At 38.0% G+C, this 26,007-nt stretch overlaps 1 protein-coding gene across 2 annotated transcripts in view; it reads right to left on the bottom strand.

Moving 5' to 3' along the window:
- RFX7 (regulatory factor X7) overlaps nt 1-21,631 on the bottom strand; it is a 66,724-nt gene extending 45,093 nt beyond the window's left edge. For both annotated transcript variants that reach the window (XM_080934402.1, XM_080934403.1), the window contains exons 1-2: nt 21,498-21,631; nt 21,173-21,335 (exon numbers count right to left, since the gene is read on the bottom strand). In XM_080934402.1, the coding sequence (XP_080790528.1) occupies nt 21,173-21,333 (161 nt within the window). In that variant the 5' untranslated portion in view covers nt 21,334-21,335; nt 21,498-21,631. The remainder of the gene's footprint in view (nt 1-21,172; nt 21,336-21,497) is intronic.
- Between the last annotated feature and the right edge of the window lie 4,376 nt (nt 21,632-26,007).

Genomic DNA, 26,007 nt, shown 5'->3' with positions numbered 1-26,007 from the left:
TTATGTGTTGTGGGTCATAATGTGTTGATGACAGGCAGCTATAGACTGTGGACAACAGTGACAATTCGGGCAGTTTCTGGACTCTGTGTGGCACTGCTACACACCTAAAATTGCTCTAAAAATATGACCTAAGAGCTTATAAAAGACAAGTTTCAGGTTGAGAAAATATTCCATACTAAGGTTTAGAAAAAAATGCATATATATATATATTTATATTTTCGATTAAAAAGTGAACAAGCCAGTGAGAATACATTCAAGAGATAAAGAAATGTATATACATATGGTAAACACACAAAAAAGACAGCATACAATTATTAAGCCATTAGATAAATGTACAATGAAGTCACAAGACATAGCACTATACACACACTTATGAGAACAACAAAATTAAAAAATGTCAGCACCAAATACTGTCAAGGAACAAACAAAGGAAGCTACTCAACTCAAGTCAAGGAAAATAAATGGAAGAACAGAGGAGAGAGTTTTAGGAAAAAAGGTACACCAAGTTTCTTCATAACTACCCAGCAGGGGTTTCTTCAGAAGTAAGACAGTCCTATTAGTGTGTGGTGTAGCTGAACTTATCACAGCTAACATACTGTGGATCACATAGTGAAAGTGATGCTGAAGGCCTTTCCATGAAGATGTGTGTAAAATGAATGTGCTATTTGTGATGGAAAACTAAAAAGTCAAGAAACAAATTTCTCAACATGTGGGTTTGGTAAGCAATTTAAAAATAAACATTTTAAAGTAAGTCAATAATTATAGGAAGAGTCAAAAATACATAAAAACACATAAAAAACAGTATTTTGGAAATTCACTGACATCAATTCTCCAAAAATTATCAAAAAAACACACAGTGAGCATGGGTATTTAGTTTGTGTGTGAATTGCCAATTTTATCCCATTAATATTCTACCCAAAGAATGTATTCATAAACTGGTATACAGCAACACTTTCATACTTGTATAATTTCCTAAAATTTATTCTTTGGTGTTTTTTAATTAGAGTTGGGTTTAATTAAGTGAAAAATACGAGCTATTTGGGTTTTCATTTTAAGGTATTATCTACCACTTTTTAACAGAGAGAATCTTTAAATTCCATCCTTTGATTTGCATTATGCTCTAGATTTTTGTTAATCTGCTCTGACTTTTGTTTTCATTTAAGTATCTATGTGTCTGGAATTCTGCTAATAACAATTGCTGTGTCAAGGCTCTGAATTTATTCCTTTTCTTCTGCAAATAATCAAACGATTTCACTAATGCTATTTTTTAAATCAGCCTCTTGCTTGTTCATAATGTCTCTTCTAACATTTATATATTATGATGTAAATAGTTTCATTATTATTCTGTATTTAACAGTTTCACATTTGGAACTTCAGTAACAAATGACTGTAATCTAAAATGAATGAAACAGACAGGCCAAACTGTGATGTTTGTTTTATTATCTGTCACAATCACCGTGGAGTCCACTTGTCTTTTTAAGTTCCTGCAAAAATTAAATACATGCAACCCAACTTAAGAATTCAAGAAACAAAAACACACAGTGCTGTTGACATCCCTGGACAATCTTTTATTAAACTGGATTATTCCCCCCCCACTATATTTCAGATCTTTATCTCCCTTCAGCTGTTCAAGCAGCCTCTATACTGTTCCTGTTGAGGCGCCACATGTTTCAGCTTACTTAAAAATGACTCAAGTTATTAAGAAAGTATTGTAATTTAGAATATATACGAATATTTAGAACAAGACATAAGACATATTTCTCTCCAGAAGGATTCAAAATGTACAGAATTCACATTTTACATCTCACAGTAGAGTCAAGAATCCATAAATAAGCCAGGCATAGTGGTGCATGCCTTTAATCTCAGCAATCAAGCTCTGTGAGTTGGCTAACAGTGAGACCCTATCCTTAAAAGAATGAATGATCCTCAAATATCCTTTCAGCTCAGTTCCTCTGGGTCTTTAGCAGGTTAGTATTTAGTAGCTCTATATATGGGAACCACAGCAAGCAAGTAATCCACCTAGCACAACCCTTCCCTCCAAAAACCTGCCTTTTGACTTACATGTTCTCTTCACATTATCAACAATTTTATTAATTTTTAAATATCAGTCTCATTATATCTTTCTTAAATAATTAAATTAAGCTTTGAAACAACCTGGTTTCCAAAACAAAACAAAACCTAAAAACATGGCATCTACTTATCAGAGTTTAAACATAAGACAAGCAGATATAACATTTGGAGTTCATCCACTAACCTCTCTCCTCACTTAAAAGAATGCTTCCATATCTGGGGTTCCATGTGTGGAACACACATGCATGTATTCATTCAACCATGGATGTTAAAAATAATGTTGCTTTTTTTGGTCATTACTTTTTAGTACAGGTTAACAAGTATTCACATAGCATTCACACTGGATTAGAAATTATATATAACCAACTAAAGATGATTAAGCATATGGGAAGACGTGTAGGCTAAATGCAGATTCTGTCCTATTTAAGTGAACTGAGCAATTGCCAGGGCTTTGGACTCAATCTCCCACAAATACAAGGAACACTGACTGGTTTAACATTCCTAGAAATACTTCATTCACATATCACTAGTCTATAGTGTCCTTACTTCTATATGTTTAATATTCAAATAAAACCCAGAAACAATATTCTGTATCTACAGATAGTATGTTAATGTATTTTCTTTGAATTTTACTGAGGTTAAAAAATAGCAGCTGACAACTTGCCAAGTATTTATCATATGCAAGATTCTATTTTAAGTGTTTTATATGAAATACCTAACTTAATTTATACTATAACCTACAAAGTGCACAAAATGAAAACAGCTTCAAAAGTCAGGTTACTTGGGTAGGAAAATCTAGAAGTTAATTCTAGAATACATTATGAAGCTTGCTGTCTCTAATTCTGAGTTTTCACTTTAAAACTTTAAAAAATAAAAGTCTATTTGTAAGTTGTGGATCTTAGCAAAAATTTTCTGCCCATCTTAATAAGAAAATTAATTTAGCAAGCTGTTTTCTTCTTATTGGTTCAAAACATGCTAAAGAAGAAAACCTGACAGTTGTCATACATGAACATATAAAGGCAGTTGTGTGGAAATGATGGTTCCCACAGAAGAACCACACGACTGTGTAATTAGTGACCAAAATTCAGGGTAGTATTTTGACATTTCGCTTTTTTCCTTTTATAGAAAGAATAAAAAGCTCTGTAGGCTATCTGAAGTACTAGAAGATTGATCCATGAGGATAAGACTGTAAGGAAAATGAACAGAGCTAAGTGAACTTCCTCAGTCTAGAAATTCATGTATTATAATTAAAGCCATATCAAGGTGTTAAATAAAATATTACTTTATACAAATCACCTATCTTTGATACTCTATAGTTAAAAACAAATAACCTTTTACTTCTAATTTTTATGCTACTCAGGCAACACAATATACTTTTTTTTTTTTTTACTTTTCACGTTTTAAAAAAAAGGATTTATTTTATGTATGAATACACTGTAACTGTTCAGACCCACCAGCAGAGGGCATAGATCCCATTACAGATGGTTGTGAGCCACCATGTGGTTGCTAGAAACTGAACTCAGGACCTCTGGAAGAGCAGTCAGTGCTCTTAACCACTGAGCCATCTCTCCAGCCCAAACTTTTCAGTGTTTTTAATAGTCATATGCAGAGATCTGGTTCATTTCAGCTCCTTCACTGCAAAAGCTGGGGGTAGGGGACAGCTTCAATTTCTCTGCCTTCTCCTTGTCAACCTGTGATAACCAGGGTGTAAAGACGCCTGCTACAGTGAACTTTGAACTTCTATTATCCTTGTTCTTGTTGATCGTGACAGACTTGGGAACCTTCTACTGGCTATGAGGAGAAAATCCTTGATTTCCTCAGTTTTTTGAGGTATGGCGACTGGCACTCTGCTCTGGCATCTGCACCTGCCCCCAAACCTCCCACAATATACTTTCCACTACTTAAGACACCTGGCTCTGGCTCAGTGGTTAAGACTGCTCTTCAAAAGGTCCTGAGTTCAATTCAGAGCAAATGGTTACATGCTGGCTCACAGCCATCTGTAATGAGATCTGAAACTTTCTTTTGGTGTGTCTGAAGATAGCGACAGTGTACTCACATAAATAAAATAAACTTAAAAAAAATCAAAGGCCAGATATGGTTCAGTAGGTAAAGTTCTTGTTTTCAAGGTGAATTCTATCCCTGCAACCCTATGATAGGAGGAGAAAAACAATTTCTGAAAGTTCTCTTCTGGATCCAACATTTATGCCACTTCGAGGGCACATATGTACTCACGTATGAATGAATGCACATGCAAACACAAGAGATGACCTACATTAAAAACAAAACAAAACAAACAAACAAACAAAAAAACGTGTCCCAAAATCCAAAGGTAATGTCTCCACAACTTTGTAATCACACTAAAAATTACTTCACTGTTAGAAAATAAATTTAATGGTATGTAAATCACATCAATACAGTTATTGTGTAAAACAAAACAAAACAACAACAAAAACCCAAGTCACCAAAGAGTCTGACAATCACTTGAAAAAAAATAAGATGAAATTAAGTGGTTCAAATATAAAACTAGGTTAAAAAAAAACAGCAAACTTTCCTTGAACTATTTTTATAATTTTATCACCTTAGCATTTAGCTTGTAACTTGTGTAACAAAGGTTTTCAGATTCTGGGACAACACATACATGAAATATGTTATAATTAGCTTGTTACTAAGTAATAAAGCAGCATGGTCTGTGAATGGTATCCTTGTAACAATATATGGGGGGGTCTCATTTTAAAATCTAGTCTAACAATCTGTCTTTAAAATTTCCTATTTTATATGTATGGGTGTACTGCCTGCATGCATGTCTATGTGTCACAAGTATGTCCTGTATCCACAGAGGTCAGAAAAAGATTTCATCTATCCCCTAGTACTGGAGTTACAGATAGTTGTGAGCTACCATATGAGCACTAGGAGCCATACCTGGGTCTTCTTTAAGCACCGAACCTTCTCTTCAAGCTCAACAACCCATCTTTTAATTGCTGTATTTAAAATATTAACAATTAAAGCTATCAAAGTTGGACTAGTCAATGCAATTTTTCTAAGTCTTTACTTTGTTGTATTTGATTTTCATTTTTTTTTTTTTGTCTTTTACTCTATTTCTATCTTAACTATTTTTGATGTTGGGGCAAAAATCAGATCTCTATAAACTCTATAAACTACTCAACTACTGAGCTCCATCTCTCTAGCAAGGTTTTTTACTTTCTTCCATGAGCATGTTCCTACATGTAAAAGAGCACATAGAAACTAGGGGACAACATTAAGTGGTAGTTGTCTTCAGAATATATCTGAGTGTTTGCCTACATGTATGCCTGTGCAGCACATTTGTGCCTAGTGACCACAAAGGCACAAGGTGTTGGATACCCTGGAACTGGGAGTTTCAGTGTGTGCTGCCTAATGGGCTCTAAGAATCAAACCCACGTCCCACAGAAGAGCAATAGTATTCTCAATCCCTGATTCATTGCTCCAGCCCATCTTTGTCTTTTTAAGACAGGAGTTTCTCAATGGCCTGGGATTTGTCAAATAAGTGAGATCTGAATGTTTCTACCTCCTCAGTGATGGAAATATATGCTTCTACTACTGTCCCTAGCCCTCAACCCCATGAGTTCTGGGGATTGAACCCAGTCCTCAGGTGTGTAAGGCGAGCAGTTTTATCAGCTGAGCTATCTACCTAACCTGACTTGGCTTTCTATACCCTCCTGGAGTACTGTATTAGTGGACTTTCCATCCCTGTAACAAAATACCTGGGGTAATCAGCTTAATAAGAGAAAAGGTTTATTATGAGAGAAAGAGACTCACACCATCTTGAGGTTCCAATATTCATGTTAGTCGTAAACCTTCAATGATCTAATATCTTTCAAGTAGGTTAAAACTCCGAAATGTTCCACTGGCTTCAGATTAAGCCTGTAACACGAGTCTTTAATGAACATTTTTGATTCAAACTGTAGTGGGTATCAACTACATTTCCTTCTATATAATCTCCTTTAGTCAAATGTCCCTACAGTCTGCAATATAATTAAACTAATTCAAGTCTATGTCAGTAACATTATACTCCCTCACAGGGCATAATTTCTAAGTCCTCTGTACAATCTACTGAAGCACTATTATTTACTTTATTTATTCATGAACTAAGTAATAGTTTATCCAAGAACTATTCATAAATGTATTGTATTGTTGCTGTTATTATTTTGGACAAACTCTTATGAACTTATCAACTTAAGAAAAATAAAGATTCTTATTCCTTCTTATATTTCTTCCTGTTCTTCTTTTATGTAGACTTGTTTTTTTCTTTCCATAGTTCTCTTTGCTGTACTATTTCACATCCTTACAAACCAAGTATTTCAGTGACAAATTCTCTTAATATTTATTTCATTTTTATTTTACTTATTTCACATGTATGTGGGAACACATGCCATGACACAACACATGCACATCAGGATTATCTTTCAGGAGTCAGTTCTCTCCTCCTGTGTGTGTCCCAGAGACTGAGCTAAGAGGTTCCCTGAGGTCTTCTTGGTGGCATATGCCTGTACCTTCTGAACCATCTCTGTGGCCTTCTCCATCATTTCAAAGGACAATTTTGGTAAGCACAGAATTCTACTTTGGTGTTTTTGACACTAAATATTTCACTTCACTCTTTCTTGTCTGAATGGTTTTTAAAGGGAAGCCTGATACACTTTTTATTTTGGGGGTTTTCTCCTTTGAATTTTTTCAAGATTTTCTGACTACCGGTATCTATAGTTAAAATATGCCAATGTGTAGTGTTTTTAGAATTTGTTCTGCTGGGTTTTCTCTGGGCTTCCACAATCTTGTGTTTTGTTATCTAGTTATTAACTTTGGAAAAATTTTAAGATACTATGTCAAGTTTCTCTTTACTTGATATTCTAATACATGTTACGCCTTTTATAACTGTAACTTCTTTTGTATTCTTTACCTGTCAGTTTTGGAGATATTGTACGATATTTTCATAATTCATTACTCTTGCCTCAGTCATGTCCCCTCTACCAACAAGCCATTGTTAATGATGGTGTTTAGTAATTTTGTAATGTACTGAGGGTTGAACCCAGGGTCTGAGGCATGCTAGGCACTTAAGTGCACTTCTACTGAATATCACTAACTTTAAGAGTTATTTACTTCTATTTTTTCCTTTGGGTTTTCTATGCCTATGTTTATCTACCTGTTCTTACATGTTATCTCCTTTAGAGCATGTACAATATTACTCACAGTTAAATAACGATTTTAATCACTCAAACTGATTTGAAATGCTTGATCTCTATGCTTAGTTTGCCTCTTCAGACTTGGCTTATTTTGTTTTGTTCTTTTAGCACGTCTTGTATCCTAAAGACCAAGTAATGATATGAAACAGAGGCAGAGGTTTTTTTGTAACCTTTGCATTATTTGGCAGGAATTTGTTATTTCACTGTGTGATAGGCTAATATTCTGTTATTACCATCTTTGTTTTTGGCTTCCCTGTTAATTTTAGGCTTCTTTTGAGATCCCTTAAACAGGGTATAAGCTGGCAGTTTCTTCAGAAAGGATCCTCTACGATCATACAAAAGCTCTCCTGATAGGGTGGTGAAGTGTAGAGGGAGGGAACAATCTACACTCCAAAGATTTGTTCTTTTATTTCTCTTCTCTTGTGTCAAAGACTAGACAGGTCTGAAGTTGGGTATTTTCATTCCTCCAGTTCATTTAAGCTTCGGTAAATATCCAGTTGATTATGCTGTGGTAAAACAGTTTCTTTTGAGGTCAGTCAAAAACTGAACTGAACAGATAGGTGTGAACATCTTTCAGAATGGGTATTTTTCTCTTCCCCCTGCAGGAAATACAGAGGGACTTTTCTCTCATCTTCATTTACTTCCAACTAAAGCCCCTGAAAGTATAACTAAAGACTGTGTAGCTCCCAGCCTCCCCAACTAGATCCTTTTAGGAGTATGTGTCTGCCTTTTTTGTTTTTAAGATTTATTTATTTTATTTACATGAGTACACTGTAGCTGTCTTTAGAAACACCACAAGAGGGCATCAGATCTCATTATAGATGGTTGTAGCCACCATGTGGTTGTTGGGATTTGAACTTAGGACCTCTGGAAGAGCAGCCAGTGCTCTTAACCGCTGAGCCATCTCTCCAGCTCATGTGTCTGCCTTTTAATTGCTGATCTGATAGGAACATACATAGTACAAATGAAGATAAAATAGAATTATATTCAAATACCATGAAAATTAAAGTAAAGAGATTATTAAGTTCACCTTTGGTACTTAGGAATGACTGAGAATACAGCTTTGCTGGACTTGGATTAATATGTTTTCATAGATGAAACTTTTAATTATCCACACTCTTACTTTTGAGACACCAAATCACCTGGAGGACTAATTAAAACAAAGACTGCTACTTACCCACCAAGTTTTCATCCAAATGAATCTAGGGTAGAACTTCACATTTGTCAGCAAGTTATTAAGCAAAATAATATAATCATAATTTGAGAAGTTCTGCTTTAACAAAGCAAGCAGAATAGAAGAACAATTACAGCTGAAAAGGTTTTTTTTGGATTTTTTTGTCTTTTAAAATAAAATTTAATTTTTTTTTATGTGTACAAATGGTTTGCCTCCATGTGTTCATGTGCTCGATATGAATGCCTAGTACCTGTGGAAGAATAAGGCACAAGGGATGGCTATGAGCAAACGTGTGAGTGCTAGGAATGCAACCTGGCTCCTCTGCAAGAATACAAATTCTCTTAACTGCTGACCCATTTCTCCAATTCCTGAAAAGTTTTTAAAAACACATGTTATCAGACAAACAAACAAACAAATAGAAAAACCAAACAAACAAAAATCCAAAAAGTTCTATGTCAAACAATTAAAGTTTAAGAGCATAGGTGGTCAATTTTGTGAATTGAACACTTTAGTAACTCAGCATTCTTTTCTTATTTTAATCATTCACTTCTCACTCTGCAGACAAATCTACCTCCTTCCTCATCTGCAACCACTCAGATTTTCCTCCAGACTTAGGTCAATATGAAACGTCAACCACAGGCTCATGTGTTTGGACACTTGACCCTCAGGTGGTGCTGTCTAGGGAGGTGGTACAACTTATAGAAGGCAGGGGATAGGTGGGGAAAACAAATCTTGCCGGGACAGCAAGTGACAGGTATACTTTGGTCCAAGTTCTGTCTAACTTCTCTGCTTCCTGATGTACCACTTAATAAAGCTGCAAGTCCCTCGCACTAGAACCCAGCTGACTCAGCCATCCATGCCTTACCTCACCTTGACAGACTATACTCTCCCAGACTAAGAGCCAAAAGAAATCGCTCCTTCTATACCTTGTTCTGTCAGGTATTTTGTTACAAAAGATAAGAAAAACAATCAGTACAGCACGATTTAGCAAATTGCCTCAGTTTTGTGTCTTGTGGTCTAAGTAAACCAAACTTTATGCTAAGACCAAATCCTCCAATTCAGTGTTAATATAACTTTAAAATACCAACTCTATCTCTTGGAAGTAGGCTGTGACAGAGGATAATAACCCCATAATCATATTCTGTTGTATTCTTGTATGGAATGTTACTGACACTTGGTTTAGTCATTTGTTCAGTAATTTGAAAAAGATTTTTTTAACAAGACTTTTCTTTTCTTTTGAGACAGGGTCTTACTATGAGCTCTGGCTGTCCTGGAATTCACCAAGTTGGCCACAAACCCAACTCTAATTTAAAAAGAGGTTGAATTACTCTTATGTAGGGCATACATTATTTCATAATCCAGATACAGTAAAAGAAGTAGTACTCATAGGACTAAAAAGCTTTAATAGTTACTTCAGTGTCACTAATGAAATGTGAAAGAACTGGATGCTATAACTCTCTTGCCATGTAAAATGCACTGTAAGATTAATAGCCTGTTTGGTGAGGAAATGACAATATAAATAATCAAACAAACATTAATACAGGGAGAAATCTAAGTGTCTGCGAATACAGCATACAAAAGCTAGTCATTAGTATCTACCACTAGATAAAAAATAAAAAGCTGGCTGGGCATGGATGGTGGCACACACCTTTAATCCTAGCACTCTAGAGGCAGACCTCTTAGCTTGAGGCCAGCCTGAATTCCACAACAGCAAAGACAACACAGAGAAACCAGCTTGAGAAAAAAACAAGACAAGATAAAAGTAAAAGGTACAGAAAATGCTATCATCAGATTCAAATAGCTACAGCATAGAAAGCAGGAAAAAATTAAGATTAAGTATTTAATCATTCAGAACTCACAGTACAGTATGAAATCAAAAAAGGCTAATGTGGACTAGAATAACAAAAAATGTTTCTACTACAAATGATTTAGGTTGCTATATCATGTGTTATAAGATATAGGATTTGGAGATAGAGGTGGAAATTCTAGAATATCCATAATGAAAAACCACAGACAAAATCAGGACCATAACACACAAGGCTAACAATAATGTACTTATTGGACTGAAGCAGATGCTGAATACTGGCAAACATCAAAATAGGGATGAACCAACTGTCTGGGTGTTATATTGTTTGTAGATCATGTAAAAGAAATGGAAATCTTTACACAGAATGGTAAAGACTTTATAGAAGAAATTACTATAGAATTTTAGGAAGGAACCTATAAAAACTAACATTTGTAAAGCCTTATTTAGATAGTAGTAGATAGTGTGGCTTAGTGAGGGACAGCTACCAAGAGTAATGTATTGCTTTTCAACTCTGACAAAACGACAGAATAACTTAAGCGAGGAAGGTTTATTTTGGCTTAGGTTTCAGAAGCTTTAGTCTAGTGGGGGAAGAGATGGCAGAACGAATAGGGGCTGAAGCAAAGCAGCAGCAAAGCCAGGCCCACTATGTAGCAACCTACTTCTTAAGATTCCATAATACCCCAAACAGTGCTCCCAGCTGGATATCTACTACTTAAACTTGTAAGCCTATTTTACATCCTAATTCTAATATTCTGCTTCTGTTTCCTCCAGCTACCCAGTTTCACAGCTATTTCATAATGGAAAATACATCTACACTAACTTCAAGAATTCCTATGGTCTTAAGCCAGTTCAAAAGTCCATAGCCTTTTTTTGTGACACAAGGCAGATACTTAGGTATGAGTTCAAATCATTATGTACATACTTCAAATATTCAATGCCACAGAAATATATTACATAGGGAAGAATGAGAAATAACAAAGACTGGACCAAAGCAAGATGGGAAACAGGGAAAACATCAAAACTTACAGCTAACTGTCTGCTATTTGTAGCACATGTGGCCTGTCTCTTGGGTTGACTACTCAGTGTCTGAAGTTTCTTCAGCAGATATCTCATGTTCCTGGCATTCATAACATTTTGGTCTCCGCTGCAAATCAGGCTTCATCCTCAAAGCTTCAAACAGCTTACTAAGGAACAAGTAACTACCCACTGCCTGGCCTCACAGGACTGCCCCTGGGATCTTTGCGCAAGCCTACTTTATTCCGTATCTGTAAAACAGTACCACATGGAAAAGTCTAAGTTCTGTTGTCAGCTTCAGGTCTTGCCAGGCCACCATTTACCACGGCTCAGTAACTTCTGATGCCGGAGTAGTTGTATCAGGAAAAACACTTCCCTTTGGCATTTTTAAAAATTCCCAATAGTGTACTCTAGAAGCTGTATCATCTTAGGCACCATTTATTTATTTAAATGGTATGTTTAGGTGTGGACACATGCACAGGTGCAGGTGTCTACAAAGTCCAGAAGAGGAAGTTAGAGCTCCTGGAGCTTGAGGACATTGTGAACCTTCTGTTGGTACCAGGAACTGAACTCCTGTGCAGGCCAGTGCTCTGCAAGAGGAATATGTTAACTGCTGAGCCATCTCTTAACCCCTTCAGCAAACCCCAACCCCATACTCTTTTTAAAGTTTTTCAAATATATTTTCAGCTTTGCTTACATCTCTGAGCCTTTGTTTGATGGGACTTCACCACCCAGCTACCTTTTCTGTTCAGACAATGCAAAGTGCTCAGTCTCTCTGACAGTTAACAGTCACTGCATCTGTACCTATCTCAGTCTAAGTATGACTATTTCCTTTCCTTGAAAAAAATGTACATTTTCATATCTTTCCGCTTCACTTTTTGCTTTTAGTCACTATAAATCTGTATAAAAGCAATGAGCAAAACCCATGTCACAGCCTGACATTAATACTGTCCTGGAATTTCTTCCTTAAAATAGATTAATTCATTACTTCTGAATTCAGTCTGATACATTTTTTCTGGACATGGACAGAATACAGTTAAGAGTCATTTTTGGAAAAAAATCATGTGACACAAAGGCCCAATTCCTGGTAGGTGTCCTTGTTCCCTTTGAAACTTCATGAGCACTGTCTTTACTGTCTTCATTGGTATTGACAATCTGGTTTTCCCAATTCCAAACAGAATGGCACATTAAAGACAGCCTATAGTTTTCTACAGTTTCTCTAGCCCACAACTCTAAAACTGTTCCACATTTCTCCTGCAATCCAATTCTGAAGACCGATAAACCAAATGATCAGGTCCATGACAGTAATGACCTCACTCTAAGTCTCAATTTTCTGTATTACTGTCTCAAAACAATATAGGGAGGAAAGGTTGTTTTGGTTTAAGGGTTTAGAAGTTTTAATTATATCATGGTACAGTTCATGGCAGTAGGAGTATTGGGCTAGGACGACTCACATCTCAGCATCAGATAGGAAGCAGAGAACAAGGACTAAGGAAAGGGCAGCCTACAACCTGCAGTGATCCACCTCTGGGAGCCAAGCCCTATTTCCTAAAAGTTCCACAACCTCCAAACACAGGACCACCAGCTATATGTGAACTTGACATCCACAACGAGTCCAAGAGAGATATTTTAGAGTCAAATAATAACAAACAAATAAGTATTTTATTCTTAATAATACAGTTATAGGAGGTTGAAGCACTAAATTATGGTCTGGGCAGTGGAAAAAGAAAAACAGTAAGAAATCTAAGTTATATTACAAACTAGTCAATTAGTTAAATAATAAATATTGGACACAGGCATGGTCAGGAAAAATAGTCAAGAACCGATTAGCTAGACTGATTATAAAAAGATACAGTGGTATCCAGTATCAGAAGAAGTAGATACAGAAAACAAGGGCAAACTGAGGCCATAGATACTACTTATTACTCTTGCAGAAAACTTAGAAAACCTAAATTCTGTTCCAAGCACCTATTTGGTGGCTCACGACTGTCTGTAATTCTAGTCCCAGGGACTCTCACGCCCTCTTTTCACCTTCATGGGCACCAGGCATGCATGCACATGGTTTCATTCATACCTGCAGGCAAAACATTCATACTGATAAAATACATTAATCTAGAAACAAAAATAAAACGCTAAGTTTAAAGTAGCAACCTGTATTTTAGTTCTGTTGCTTTGTGCTCATCCGTACCCATCCTTTTCTTCTGTTATTATTTTATATTTTTCTTCTATCTATGTAAATAAAAATTTAGGTAGGAGGGTTATAAATGCTACCAGTAAGGTTCACTGTCATCACCAGCTCTAAATCTAATTCGTGACAGAGAGAATAAAGAAATCACAGTAAGAATCTGATAAGTTTCTTATTTGATAGATTTGTTTAAATCTATAGCTATCTTGTAATTTTTTTAAAAAACTAAGGTCACAACCCTGAGCTTGGCAAAATAAAAATACTTAATATCCTTATTAAATCCCTCTTCATCTACTACTCATATCATTACTGCATTAAACAAGATCTTAATTTTATATATAAAATCCAAGTGGGTAATGTTTTAAAGGTTGAAATAGTCCCCTATTAAATTTTTAGTTTTCCTATTCTTTGCACATGGAAACATTACAATAAATAGATACTGAATTTCCCTTTCCAAGACTACTTGGCTTTCATGAATTTAGAATTAACCTTTGACTTTCTTACTTCTCAAAAACTTTTACATGTAGAATGTGACCAAATGCTGCTTCCAAATAGCTTTTGCTTTAGAGAAAATGGGATCATATATTTAATAATCTGACTGTGATATTTTATCACAGATTCCTATGTATGTATGCATTACATAGCACTAATGACCACAATCAAATTAGGAAAAGAATCTTTACATTAACGAATCATTTTGTTGATATACATTTTCCAGGTTCCTAGAAACATAAATTTTGAAAAGTCTTATGTAATTACATTTCTACATTTCATATGTCTATTGCAAAAATGTAAGTTCTTAACCTCTCTATATACAAATAACAATTTTTTGTTCTACTATATATTACTTAAGATTTTTTTGCAGTGATAGCTTTGCTTCATAAATATTTAGTCTTTAAAATCCTTTGGACTTCACATATTAGAAAATAAAGTTTCATTTAGTTAAAAAAGTTTTAATCACTAAAAATAGACTTATCTCAGGTAGTAAGCCCAATGTAAACTATCAAGAAATATTAAACAGCACAACTCATAATAGGCTCATAATTCAACAGTTCATGAGTTGTAGTGTGTATAAGCAGAAAAAAATAACAGTAGCAAAGAAAAGAAGGTCATTCTTTGACAGTATGAAATAGGACAGCCACTGAAAGACAGGAAAACCCCACAAACCCAGGTGCTCTTTATGCTAAGGTTTCTAGTGTGCCTGCTGGGGGATGGTAAGGATATGTTCATGTACAGTGTGTATATGTGCATGCAGGTGTGCAGAAACATGGATGTGCTCATGTGGGGGACGGAATTTGACATTGGTTGTTTTCCTGAAACACTCACCACCTTTACTTGAGACAGGGTTTCTCAGTAAACCTGGAAATCACCAATCTGGATATGGGATGTCCAAGTATCAGCCTATCTCTGCAACCTCATTGCATGGGTTACATGTACATGTAGCTACACCCAGTTTTTACATGAGCACTGGGAATCCAAACTCAGGACCTCATTCTTGCATGTGTGATTTCGTTAGGGCTGTAAAACTATCTTACTGCCATGTTCTTAAAAAGACACTGTTGAAATAATTGATTACACGTCTACCTTAAATGAAGGAAATAATTGTGAAACTCAACCCTACACTAAAGTATTCTGAAACCAATATACAACTGTTTTGTTTACATTAACAATTTTATAAGATGACATTCACTATTGGCTCAAAATATTTCATTAGTACCGTAGGAAGAGGTTGCTACATGATATGCTTGTAGGTTTAAGCAACTCTATAAAAAAGCAAAAGAAGCAAACAGTCTCTCGACCAGCAGCAATAGTCTCCACAATAACTAGGACCATTCTATAACCTAGCATACATGTATCTAATAAATCAGCTCTTAGAACATTTTATATATTATACATTTTCAGTAAATATTTGCAGACTTAAAATCGTATGTAATGAAATACTTGCACACAGTTAACAGTAAGAGAATTACACCTTCAGACAACTGTCCTTGGCTAACATCCAAGCAGACACTAACAAATCCTAAAAACCTGTTGACTAAAAATCTTCTGTTGATGGCTTATGATAATTATGTTAGTGCTTCACTGTGCTTATGGCATGCTTTATTATTGCTGTCAATATTAATCTATTAGCAGACTCAGAGAATTTAAAAGCTCAAAGAACTTTCAAGGTCATTCTGTATAACCCTTTACTTTCTAAATGAGGAAACAAAGGTGTAATTTTTGCAGAATCCATACTGTGACTTATGTCTTCTCGTTCCCTGGTAAGTCCCCAACTGAATATGAGAAGAGCCACTGCACACTTTCCACCCAAGGTTGACATCACAGGCAAATGAGATCCCTTAAATGCCAGTGTTTATTTAGCTTGCATACAGCAAATATTTAGTTGAGCACAATTCCTTTCTTAAGTGTTCAAAATTTTAGTAAGTTACATTATTTAGTATTTGTCCTCAAAAATTTAGGTAAAACAGACTTGATGTAATTTTACTCAAAGCACACCTTTCATGATAAATCAGATACTTCTGTCCTTTCCACTAGCTCATTTCTCAACTAAATCTCTCAAACAGTAATGAGACAGAACCAAGTCAGTTTGGAAATACCAGCATTCAAGACATCTTCAGGTGAGAGAACTAACTAATCAATTATTTAAACACATACATATCATTAGTTAAGCTCAAAAGAACCAGGAATTTGACAGGCTTGAAACTACTTAACTTGTATGTCTGGATGACAGAGAAGACTCTTTGTGGAGTCAGAGCCACGTAGTACTGGGACATAAACGACACAACTGGCAAAAGCTTGGTGTCTTTTCTGTGCTGACTATAGACTACCTGATTTCAGGGTAGGTGCCATTTAACCAACTAAACGAAAATGTATGCAAGACAAAAAAAAAAAAAAAGACCAAAGATATGTTTCCCACTACATTTGGATGAATTACAATTATTTCTTACAGCACTAATAAGTGCATGGCTCAAGAACAAAACTAAACTAACTACTGAGTTCTATGCCAGAAGACCAAAACAAAAAACAAAACAAAACAAAACAAACAAACAAAAAAAACCAAACCCAAAAGGACTAATATTACTATGTAAATGTTATGGAGTATTGAACTCTATTCATTATACTAAAATGGAAATGAGATTAATCATTTACTATTGAGATGCTTACTGCCATAACAATAAGACAACAAAACAAAATTGAGTATAGATGATAATCTAGAAAATATCCAAAATAATCCTAAATCTAAACCATACCAGATCAGAAAGCAATGAAGATGAAGAACTCTTGACCCTCTGGCACTGCCCCATGACTGGCTAATGAATTTAGAAAGTCCACAGCCTCCCTGTCATTCAGTTTCTCAACATAAAAGGGGTAGGATAAGGTAACAGTTACTGTTTAAAGACAAGGTTTTACCTGAGAGTAATGCCATTAGAATCAGAATTTTCTGTTTACTATAATATTTCCTATAATAAAGTATTAGAACTTATTTTTTTAGGTGAAAGTTTATCTACATTATGACTGAATAGCAAACATGAGCCACTCCCACCCATGTACATTTCTTCCTTCATCCCTTCCTTCCTTTTAATGTGGTGCCAAGTGTCTGGGGATAACCTACAGCCTCATACAAGCTGGGTAAGTGCTCTACCCCCAGCTACATTTTTTCTTTTCTTTCTTTCTTCCTTTCTTTCTTTCTTTCTTTCTTTTTTTTTTTTTTTGAGAAAGGGTCTCTTTGAGGCTCTGGCTGGCCTTGAATTCACAGGGATTCACCTGCTTCAGTGTCCCAAGTGCTGGGATTAAAGGTGCATACCACTACATCCAAGAAGACAGAAGAGATCTCATATTTAGTGTTTAGTATTTTATTGTAGTTTTTTTTTAAAGTTTCAATTCTATAATGGTTTCAAGTAAAACATCTTTTAAAAGAAAAAGAAGGGCCAAGTGTGGTGGTACATGCCTTTATACCAGCACTAGACAGGCAGAGGCAGGAGGATTTCTGTGAGTTCAAGTCCAGCCTGATCTACATAACAAGCTCTAATACAGCCAGAATTACATAGAGGGACACTGTCTCAAAAAAACAAACAAAGGTGGGTAGTAAAAATTTTTGTTGCTTAAAAGAAGTAAAAATTTGCATATATATTTATACATTTCAATAATGAAGTCATTGAGAAAGGAAAACGTACAGGGCTGGAGAGATGGCTCAGTGGTTAGAGCACTGACCGTTCTTCCAGAGGTCCTGAGTTCAATTCCCAGCAACCACATGTTGGCTCACAACCATCTGTAATGGGATCTGATGCCCTCTTCTAGAGTGTACAGTGTCCTCCACACATTAAATAAATCTTAAGAAAAAAAAAAAGGAAAATGTAACTAACTAAAAGAGAAATGCAATATAAATACGGCTTTTGTTTAAGCTATCAATATGAGTCTTCTTTTAGAGAGAGAGAGACAGACAGACAAACAGGCTGACTGACTGACTGACTGACTTAGGTAACCAGGTACCATGAAACACAATTCAAGGGCTTGAGAGGCTGAGGCAGGAAAATTATCAAAACCTGCTAAAAAAAAATACCCAGAAAGAAAAACTATGTGTTCTCCTGTTTTAATATTTTCTTCCTTTTTCCTCTTTGAAAAAAAACTTCAAATTATATTATTTATAAAATATAAATAACATCCTCATAGCCTTCTCAGAATTAAATCACCTCTACAAATATAAAAATCCTTTCAAGTGAGGCATGCAAGTGATTTAGACTCTGTCTATGGAACAGGAAGGAGTAAGGTCAAGAAACACACAAACAACAGCAGATAGGTTTGCTAACCTAGGTTTAATTAGAAGACATTCACGAACACATTAATACAAACATACTATCAAGTTAGCAGTCTAGAATCACTTTCAAAGTTCATACTGTTTTCAAGTCTTGAGAAATAGTTTTAATCTGATTAAATACTATGGTCTTAATGTTCAATACTTATTACTTTTTAAAATAGATGTGTTTAATGCTTGAAATTACAATGAAATACTTTTATCAGATAGCATTTAATAAATGGAATAAACTGATTATGAGCCAAGATAATAAATAACCCATTATCTGGCGAAAGGCCTACATCACATACTATATTTATAATCGTAGAGTAGGAGGACAAGTACAGACTTGTTTGTGATTTGCAAGCCCAGTAATTTAGAAACTATAATCAACCTAAATGCAAAATCAGTTGAGATTTTTTTAAAATGCCACATATCTTTTGAATCTCATTTTAACTCTTAATCATCAATGATATTGAAGGATGACACAAAAGCAATACAAAGCTGACAATCTTTCAAAACAGTACCAGGTGATTTTTTTCTAAAAAATATAAAACATAATCCATATAGGACTGTAGTTATATCTATTAAAACTAGTTTTATGGGTTTTAAAAATATTACTTTTTAGATGATAGTAGCAATGAGCTAGGCAGAGCAGTATATGTCCTTAAGTTCAGAATTTGGAAAGCAAGAAAGCAGACAAGACTTCTGAGTTTGAGGCCTGCCAGGGTTACACAGTATGCCCTGGACCAAAAAAAAAAAAAAAAAAAAAGGTAGCAATTACTTGATGAATAACATGAATCTGTTCTTGTAGAGGAGTTACAAGTCTATATTAAATATGGCCACTAATGTTTATTATCCACTATGGTTGTTTATCATAAAGTTTTAAATATAAAAGGAAAAGAAATAATTTCTGTAAACAGAATTATTAAAGTTGGGAATGAAAACACAGAATAGCACATTTTGATATTAAGTGTGTATCTGAACTGAACTCCACTTCCTCTACTTCAGAATGTTTTTCATGTGCAAGTCTGCAGTTAAGTTGTCACAGATGTGTAAATGCCGTTACTGATGAAGGAACTAAATCACGAGTTAATTAAAAATAAGTAAGTAAAAAGGCACTCCACGATCATCATTATGCAAACACTGTCCTCAATATTCTATATAACTCACTCTCTGTGAAATTGTACAATAAAATTTCTTCTCTTTTATTATTCTTATAATTAAACAGACACCTTTCTTAAAAGATTTGAGTCCTCTACCTGGGACGTCCCTCATTTGAATGTAAAAATCTGAGTGAATCGTTCACTTCAATTCAATGACCATTTCAGGGACCCTAAGTTGCATTATACATTGATCAACAAAACATCTGGCTTTGTGGAACCCAGCACAGTAAGATATGATATCTTTATTTAAATTACAGATTTTAAAACAGGAAAAAGGTATCTACTGAATGCAGGTATTACTTGGTCTCCCCATCTCCATAAAAACAAACAAACAAACACACACACACACACACACACACACGCACACACGCACACGTGCGAGCTATCTCACATATCTGACTTACTCAAGTTGCCACATAACTATTGTCAAAGCCTTAAAAATATCCTTTTAAAATAATTGTTTCACATTAAAATTAAAAATAAAACCAAGACATTCATCTGTCAACTACTGTATAGTATTAAACTAGTAAAGCCTGCACTGACCTACTTCCCATTAGCATCATGACATAGAAGCATGCTAAGAAAATAATGAAAATTACTATATAACAACTTTTAATTTCGTATTTAAAGTTGGTTCAAATGCTATACACTCAGTGCTGGTTGCTTTATGATACCTTTGTTTTCAAATTGCAAGTTTTGTTATTTTGGTAGTCATAGTCAATGATGAACCTGCTAGATTCATGCTAAAAAAAAAAAAAAAATCAAGGCTTTTTTTCCACATTATACTTGATTGCATTTTAAAATCTCTATTAAAAAATCTTAGACCAAATTGCATATATTCCTTCCCATTTTAAAAATTGTGTTATGCTTTAAAAAAGGTCAATTAATAAAAAAAAAATCCTACAAAACAAGGCAAGTTCACATTTAAAGGATACTTGCAAGGGTTCTAATAGAAGATGGATTTAACTCTGTCTATATATTAATATTGTTATCAGTCTTTAAGAGTTCAATTAACGTTGAAATATTCCAAATTCCCTACAAGAAAATACAGAACTAGTAACGAGTGTTCCTTCTAGTTTCTTTTTAATAATTACACAAAATAGCATGAGCTTTTTTACATTTAAAAAAACCATGCACTTTACCTTGTAAATTACTACGTTAAAATAAAATAGTTTATGCTAAAGAAGCATTTCTTTTATAGTCAATACAAAGAATAAATTCCCTAGAAGGGAAATTCAATTCGAGAATAAAGGAGGCAAAACCATCCAAAACCAGCAGCTAATCCAAGTGAATGAAAAAGACATGTTAGATTTTTGTGCTGCATATTAATGCTGTTACGTACAATGTCTTGTTTGGTCAAAATTCACAATACACTTCCTCCTCCTATGACTACAAAAGGAGCCAACACATTTTTACATTACAAGTTTCCAATTCATGCCACTATCATGCAATGACTTAATCTTGACCCATATTTCCCTTACTGTATATAGAAAAATGCACAAATAACTTGTTTATCTGCTTACAATCGAGGAGAGGGAAGCATGGTGTGTGTGTGTGTGTGTGTGTGTGTGTCTAAGGAGACCAGGGGTGGGTGCAACCTTCCCCCTTCCAGAGGTGTCACAGCATGCACTCGGGTCTGCAAACCCACCTTCCATGAATGCTTAGCCTCTTCGGATGCCGCCGCCCCCCACCCCCTTTGCAGCAGAAATGTGCCTAGGCTGTTCTACCCCAGCCTTGGAGGATCCTCTTACCAGATGGAGTTCTTGATCTTGTGTTGCAGAGCGCTGGCCTCTGTCCCTGGCAGCCCGGGCACAAGGGCTGGCAGAGCCACCCCGGGGTTGGGGGCGCTGAGGGGAAGCTGCTGATGGGCATCGAGCTGCTGTGGTGGCGGCTGTGGTTGTTCCTCTGCCATCGCTGCTGGAGGGGAGGGAGGGAAGATGGGGGCGCGGGGAAGGGTGAGGGAAGAGACGCGGAGGGGAGGACGACGAGGGGAGGAGGAGGGGGAGGGGAGGAAGAGGAGGAGGAGGGGAGGAAGAGGAGGAGGAAGGAAGGAAGCTGGATAAGCTAGGCCTATACCCCAGGGCTCGAGTGAGTCGCTTTCTCCGGCCGCCTGAGGGACATCCCCGGGGAGACCGCGCGGCTCCTCGCGGCTCTCGTCACGGTTCCTCTCCCGGTTCTCCTTGCGGTTCTCGTCACGGTTCCTCTCCCGGTTCTCCTTACGGCCCCGCGCGTCACCGCGGCAGAGGCATGGCGGCGCCCCTCAGCCCCCCGTCAGCGGCCGGGGCTGGGGGGCGTCTGAAGAACCAGGTCCGTGGCCAGGCGCCCCGTCGGCCCCCAAATCCAACCCGACAGGTCTCTCGGGGGGGCCTGCCTCCCCGGCCGCCCTCCCCCCGGGGGCCTGGCGCCTCCGAGCTCCCCCGCGCCGCTCGCTCGCTCCCTTGCTCGCTCCCGGCCCCGCCGCCCCGGCCGCTGCTGCCCTGCCAGCCCAGAGCAGCCCAGCGCGCGCAGCCGCACTGCGGCCCGGCGCAGACGGCACAACACCTACCGCGCGGCCGGGGGGCGTGGACGCGCGTGTGCGGGCGCGGCGCGGGGGCCGCAGGGGGGCGCGGAGCGCGCGGGGCGGAGCGGCCGCGGGCCCAGGAAGCCGCGGCGGGGGCCCTGAGGGAGCGGCCGGGCGGCTGCCGCGGGGACGGGGTGCTGGGGGCGGGGAGCGGGCTCGCGTGACGGCGGCGGGGAGTGGACCTGTGCCACCGTGCGGCGTGGACGGGAGAATTTACTGCTTCCTAGTGTGGAAGGTGAAACGAATCTACATGCCCGCCCCCCACCCCACCCCCGACACACACACACACACACACACACACACACACTCGGGAGCGTTTCCCTCAACCGGTCAGGATTGCTTCCTCTCTCAGCCCACGGACTGTGCTGAAGCAGGTGAGAGCTTTTCGAAGAGCTAGCGCCGTGAGCTCATTCGGTCCGGTAGGAAAATGGCAAGTGAGGAGCTGGTTGAAGTGCTCCTCGGTCGGGCATTCAAAGCCCTCCAAATCTGGCCCCACTTTAGCTATCCAATCACAGCCGCCTCCATCCCCCCTGCAAGAACTCCCAGCTCCAATCAGTGAAGTCTCCATGCCATCCTCAGCACGCAGCAGATTCATTCTTCCTTAGGTGCCTTTGCCCATGCTGTTTCCCCAACCCCGTGCCAGGAGTGCCCTCCCCGCTTTACACTCCCAGTTCAGCCCAGGCTCTGAGACACAGCTCAAGTCGCGGCTTGTCAGGGTCCCTGGCAGCCAAGGCCCCTCCTGTTTCTCAAAGAAACACATGTAATACAACATGGAGGCGCAAGCTTCAGCCAAGAGCTCTTCCTTTGCAGCCATCTAAAGAGACTGCCCACCATTCGCCCTCTTCCCATTCATACTTAGAGAGCTTTGCTGGCTAAGAGTGAGACCCCCTGGCTCCAACAAATTATTCCTCTTATAAGAGCAGAAGAATTGGCTCCTCTAGGTGGGGCTGCTCAGGAGGGCTAAGCGCCTGGGTGTAGAAGACAGCAGCCAAAGCCTCTGGCACCAGATGGAACAGCTGCGCCGCTCTCACTGACCTTTCTCTGTGCCTGTGGCTGTAATGAGCCTTCCAGCTCTTAACTTTTCTGACAGTTCCTATCAGACTTGATCCTGTCAGATTTTCTGGCTACTTTCCTGCATGGACTTTGAGCTAGGAGGCTCTGCCACCTTTCAGACTTGTAGTGGGTGGTGAATCTGATTGGCTTGAATTGCGTGGTCTTTTGAGTGCTCTGTTGGCCCGAAACTCTCTTGCTTTGTCCATGTGGCCTCGGGCCTGGTTCACACAGACTTGAAGCCCAGACTCTGAATGTTTGCACCTGGATGGGTGAAGGGAAGGACACCGTTGCAAACTACAGTTTCTTCATGAGGATCCAGACTGTGTTCCAGGATGCATATTTATAATTCTGTATTCACGGGGAGGATGATATAAAAAGACAATGGGGAAAAGGGCCCAGACCCTTTTCTAATTTTTTTTTTAACTCGAAGAGTGATGGCTTCACATTGCCACATCCTGAGGGGGAGAATCATCAAAGAAAGGTTAACTGGGACCTGCTAAAGACCTTAAGAAAAGGAAGTTGAGAACCGAGATGTCTTCAAAATAACTTCACTACCGGGTGTCACACAGGCTGGCTTCCCGAGTGCAACTTTTCAGTTTTTAATAGGTTCCATAAAGAACCACGCATCCCACAGTCACCACTAGAGGGCTCAGCAGAGCTACAGCCCCGATTTGCCCTCTAGCGGCGATTATGCAGATTTGGGGCCATTGGGAACTGGGAGCGCGGCAGTTGGAGCAGACATCTGGAACCATTAGGTTCAACCAGCCATGAGAGGGTTTTCATATAGCAACAGACTGAGAAGATCCTATTGCCAGAATGAGACATCCTTTCAGGATAAGAAGGATCATTGCTCACACTTAACATCTGAGAGGTAAATTTGGGCTTTGTTACAGTTTTCATAGGAGACTTAATTTAAATAAACTACACTTTCTAGAAACTTGAAAAAAAATGGTAAAGTTACCTAAAAACTTGGGTGGGATTCAGGCCAAACCCAGAGACCCTGAGTAAAGGCCAACTTAGAATCAGTGTGACTCATTTTCTCAGTTTCCGTTCACTCCCATGGGAGGTAATATAAAACATTTTAGTGAATATGGTTTTTTAAGATGGCATTGATTATGAGCACATCCCAACCCCAGAAAGTGTAAGCTTATTTCGCTTTGAGGGTATGACAATAAGAAAAACGATCTGAGAAATGTCAGTAGAATGGGGAAGAAGAACTCTGGTTTTAGAGTCAGGAACAGCATGGAGAGCGAACTGTAAACCACTGAAGTGTTCTAACAAGCGAATTGACAACGTGGCTGTGATACCCCAGAAGCAGACTAGTTTGTGCTAATAGACTTGGGACATAATTCCTGGCTCTTAAGTGTTTAGTAAATAGCATTTAAATTCAGTTATTATCTTTTTTCTAATACTTTAAAAATATTTATTTTATTTTATGAGCATTGGGGTGTTTTGCCTGCATGTATGTCTGTGTGAGGGTGTTGGATGCCCTGGAACTGGAGTTACAGACAGTTGTAAGCTGCCATGTGGGTGCTGGGAATTGAACCTAGGTCCTCCAGAAGAACAGGTACTGCTTTCAACCACTAAGCCATCTCTTCAGCTCCCTTTCTAGTAATCTTATGTATGAAAACTTCATCTCCCTTATAAACCTTTCCAGAGTATGACATATATTTACATCATATATAATATATATGTATGATACATGATGCACTTCTAAGGATTAATGAGATAAAGCTCACATAATTTACAAGTTATGAGGAATATTAATACCACATAATACTATTGGGTGTAGAAAATATAAATAAGGCATAGGTCCAACTCATAGTAATTTATATTCTGTGAAGTAGAGATTAACATATTGAAGTATATGGAATGAATTTCAAAATATATTTGTCTTTGTTTCTTTTCTGTTGTGATGATGAGACACTATGACCAAGGTGACATAAAATAAAGCATTTAATTGGGCTTATAATTTCAGAGGGTTAGAGTTCATGATGATAGAGAGAAGCATGACAGTAGGGATGGGTGAGAACTCATATCTCAAACCACAGTGGGGGCAAGGAGGCACACTGTGTGACACTCCTCTGCCAACAGGGTCACATGTTCTAATACTTCCCAAATAGTTCCACCAACTAAGGATTAAGTCCTCAAACACATGAGGCGATAGGGGTTAGTCTTGTTCAAGTCACCACAATAATGTCTATTAATGGTAGAGATATATTAGAGAGATTGGTCTGTTGAAGGCAGAAAAACTATCTAGAGAAGGCCTTTTGGATGACCTTTGAATGGGGTATCCTTGAAAAGGATACCCTGGGTGTGCTGTCTAGTTTTATGTTGACATGATTCAAACTATAGTCATCTGAGAGGAAGGAAGCTCAACTGAGAAAAATGCCTCTATAGGACTGGGCTGTAGAAGCCTGTACTGCATTCTCTTAATTAGTGATTGATTATGGGTGGTGCCACCCCTGGGCTGATGATCCGGGTTCTATAAGGAGGGTGGTGCACTGAGTTTGAGGCCAGCCTGGTCTACAGAGCAAGTTCCAGGACATCCCACAGAGAAAGCCTGTCTTGAAACAAACGACAAGAAACAACAACAAATGAGACGGAGGGAGCCATGAAGAACAAGCCATTAAATAACGTCCTCCATGGCCTCTGCCTCAGCTTCTGCTTCCAGGTCCCTACTCTCACTTCCTTCTGTGGTAGACTACAATAAAGAAGGGTAAGCCAAATAAACTCGTCCCTCCAAACTTGCTTTTGGTCATGATGTCTCATGATAAAAATCATTATCATAATAACTGCCCTGACTAAGACAGGAATTGGTACCAGGATCATGGGGTATTGCTGTGACAGGCCTGACTGTGTTGTTTTGGGGAGGATTTTGTGGAAAGAGTTTGTAACTTTGGGCTAAAAAGTCACAGTGTTTGAGAGTTCAGTGTACAGATGTTCTGTAGGATACTTTGAGTATGTAAAGGT

Source organism: Micromys minutus, assembly GCF_963924665.1.
Source record: "Micromys minutus genome assembly, chromosome: 21".
In the NCBI taxonomy this organism is placed as follows: domain Eukaryota; kingdom Metazoa; phylum Chordata; class Mammalia; order Rodentia; family Muridae; genus Micromys; species Micromys minutus.
Note: the sequence above shows the minus strand (reverse complement) of the source record. Positions and strands in the feature narration are given on the sequence as shown.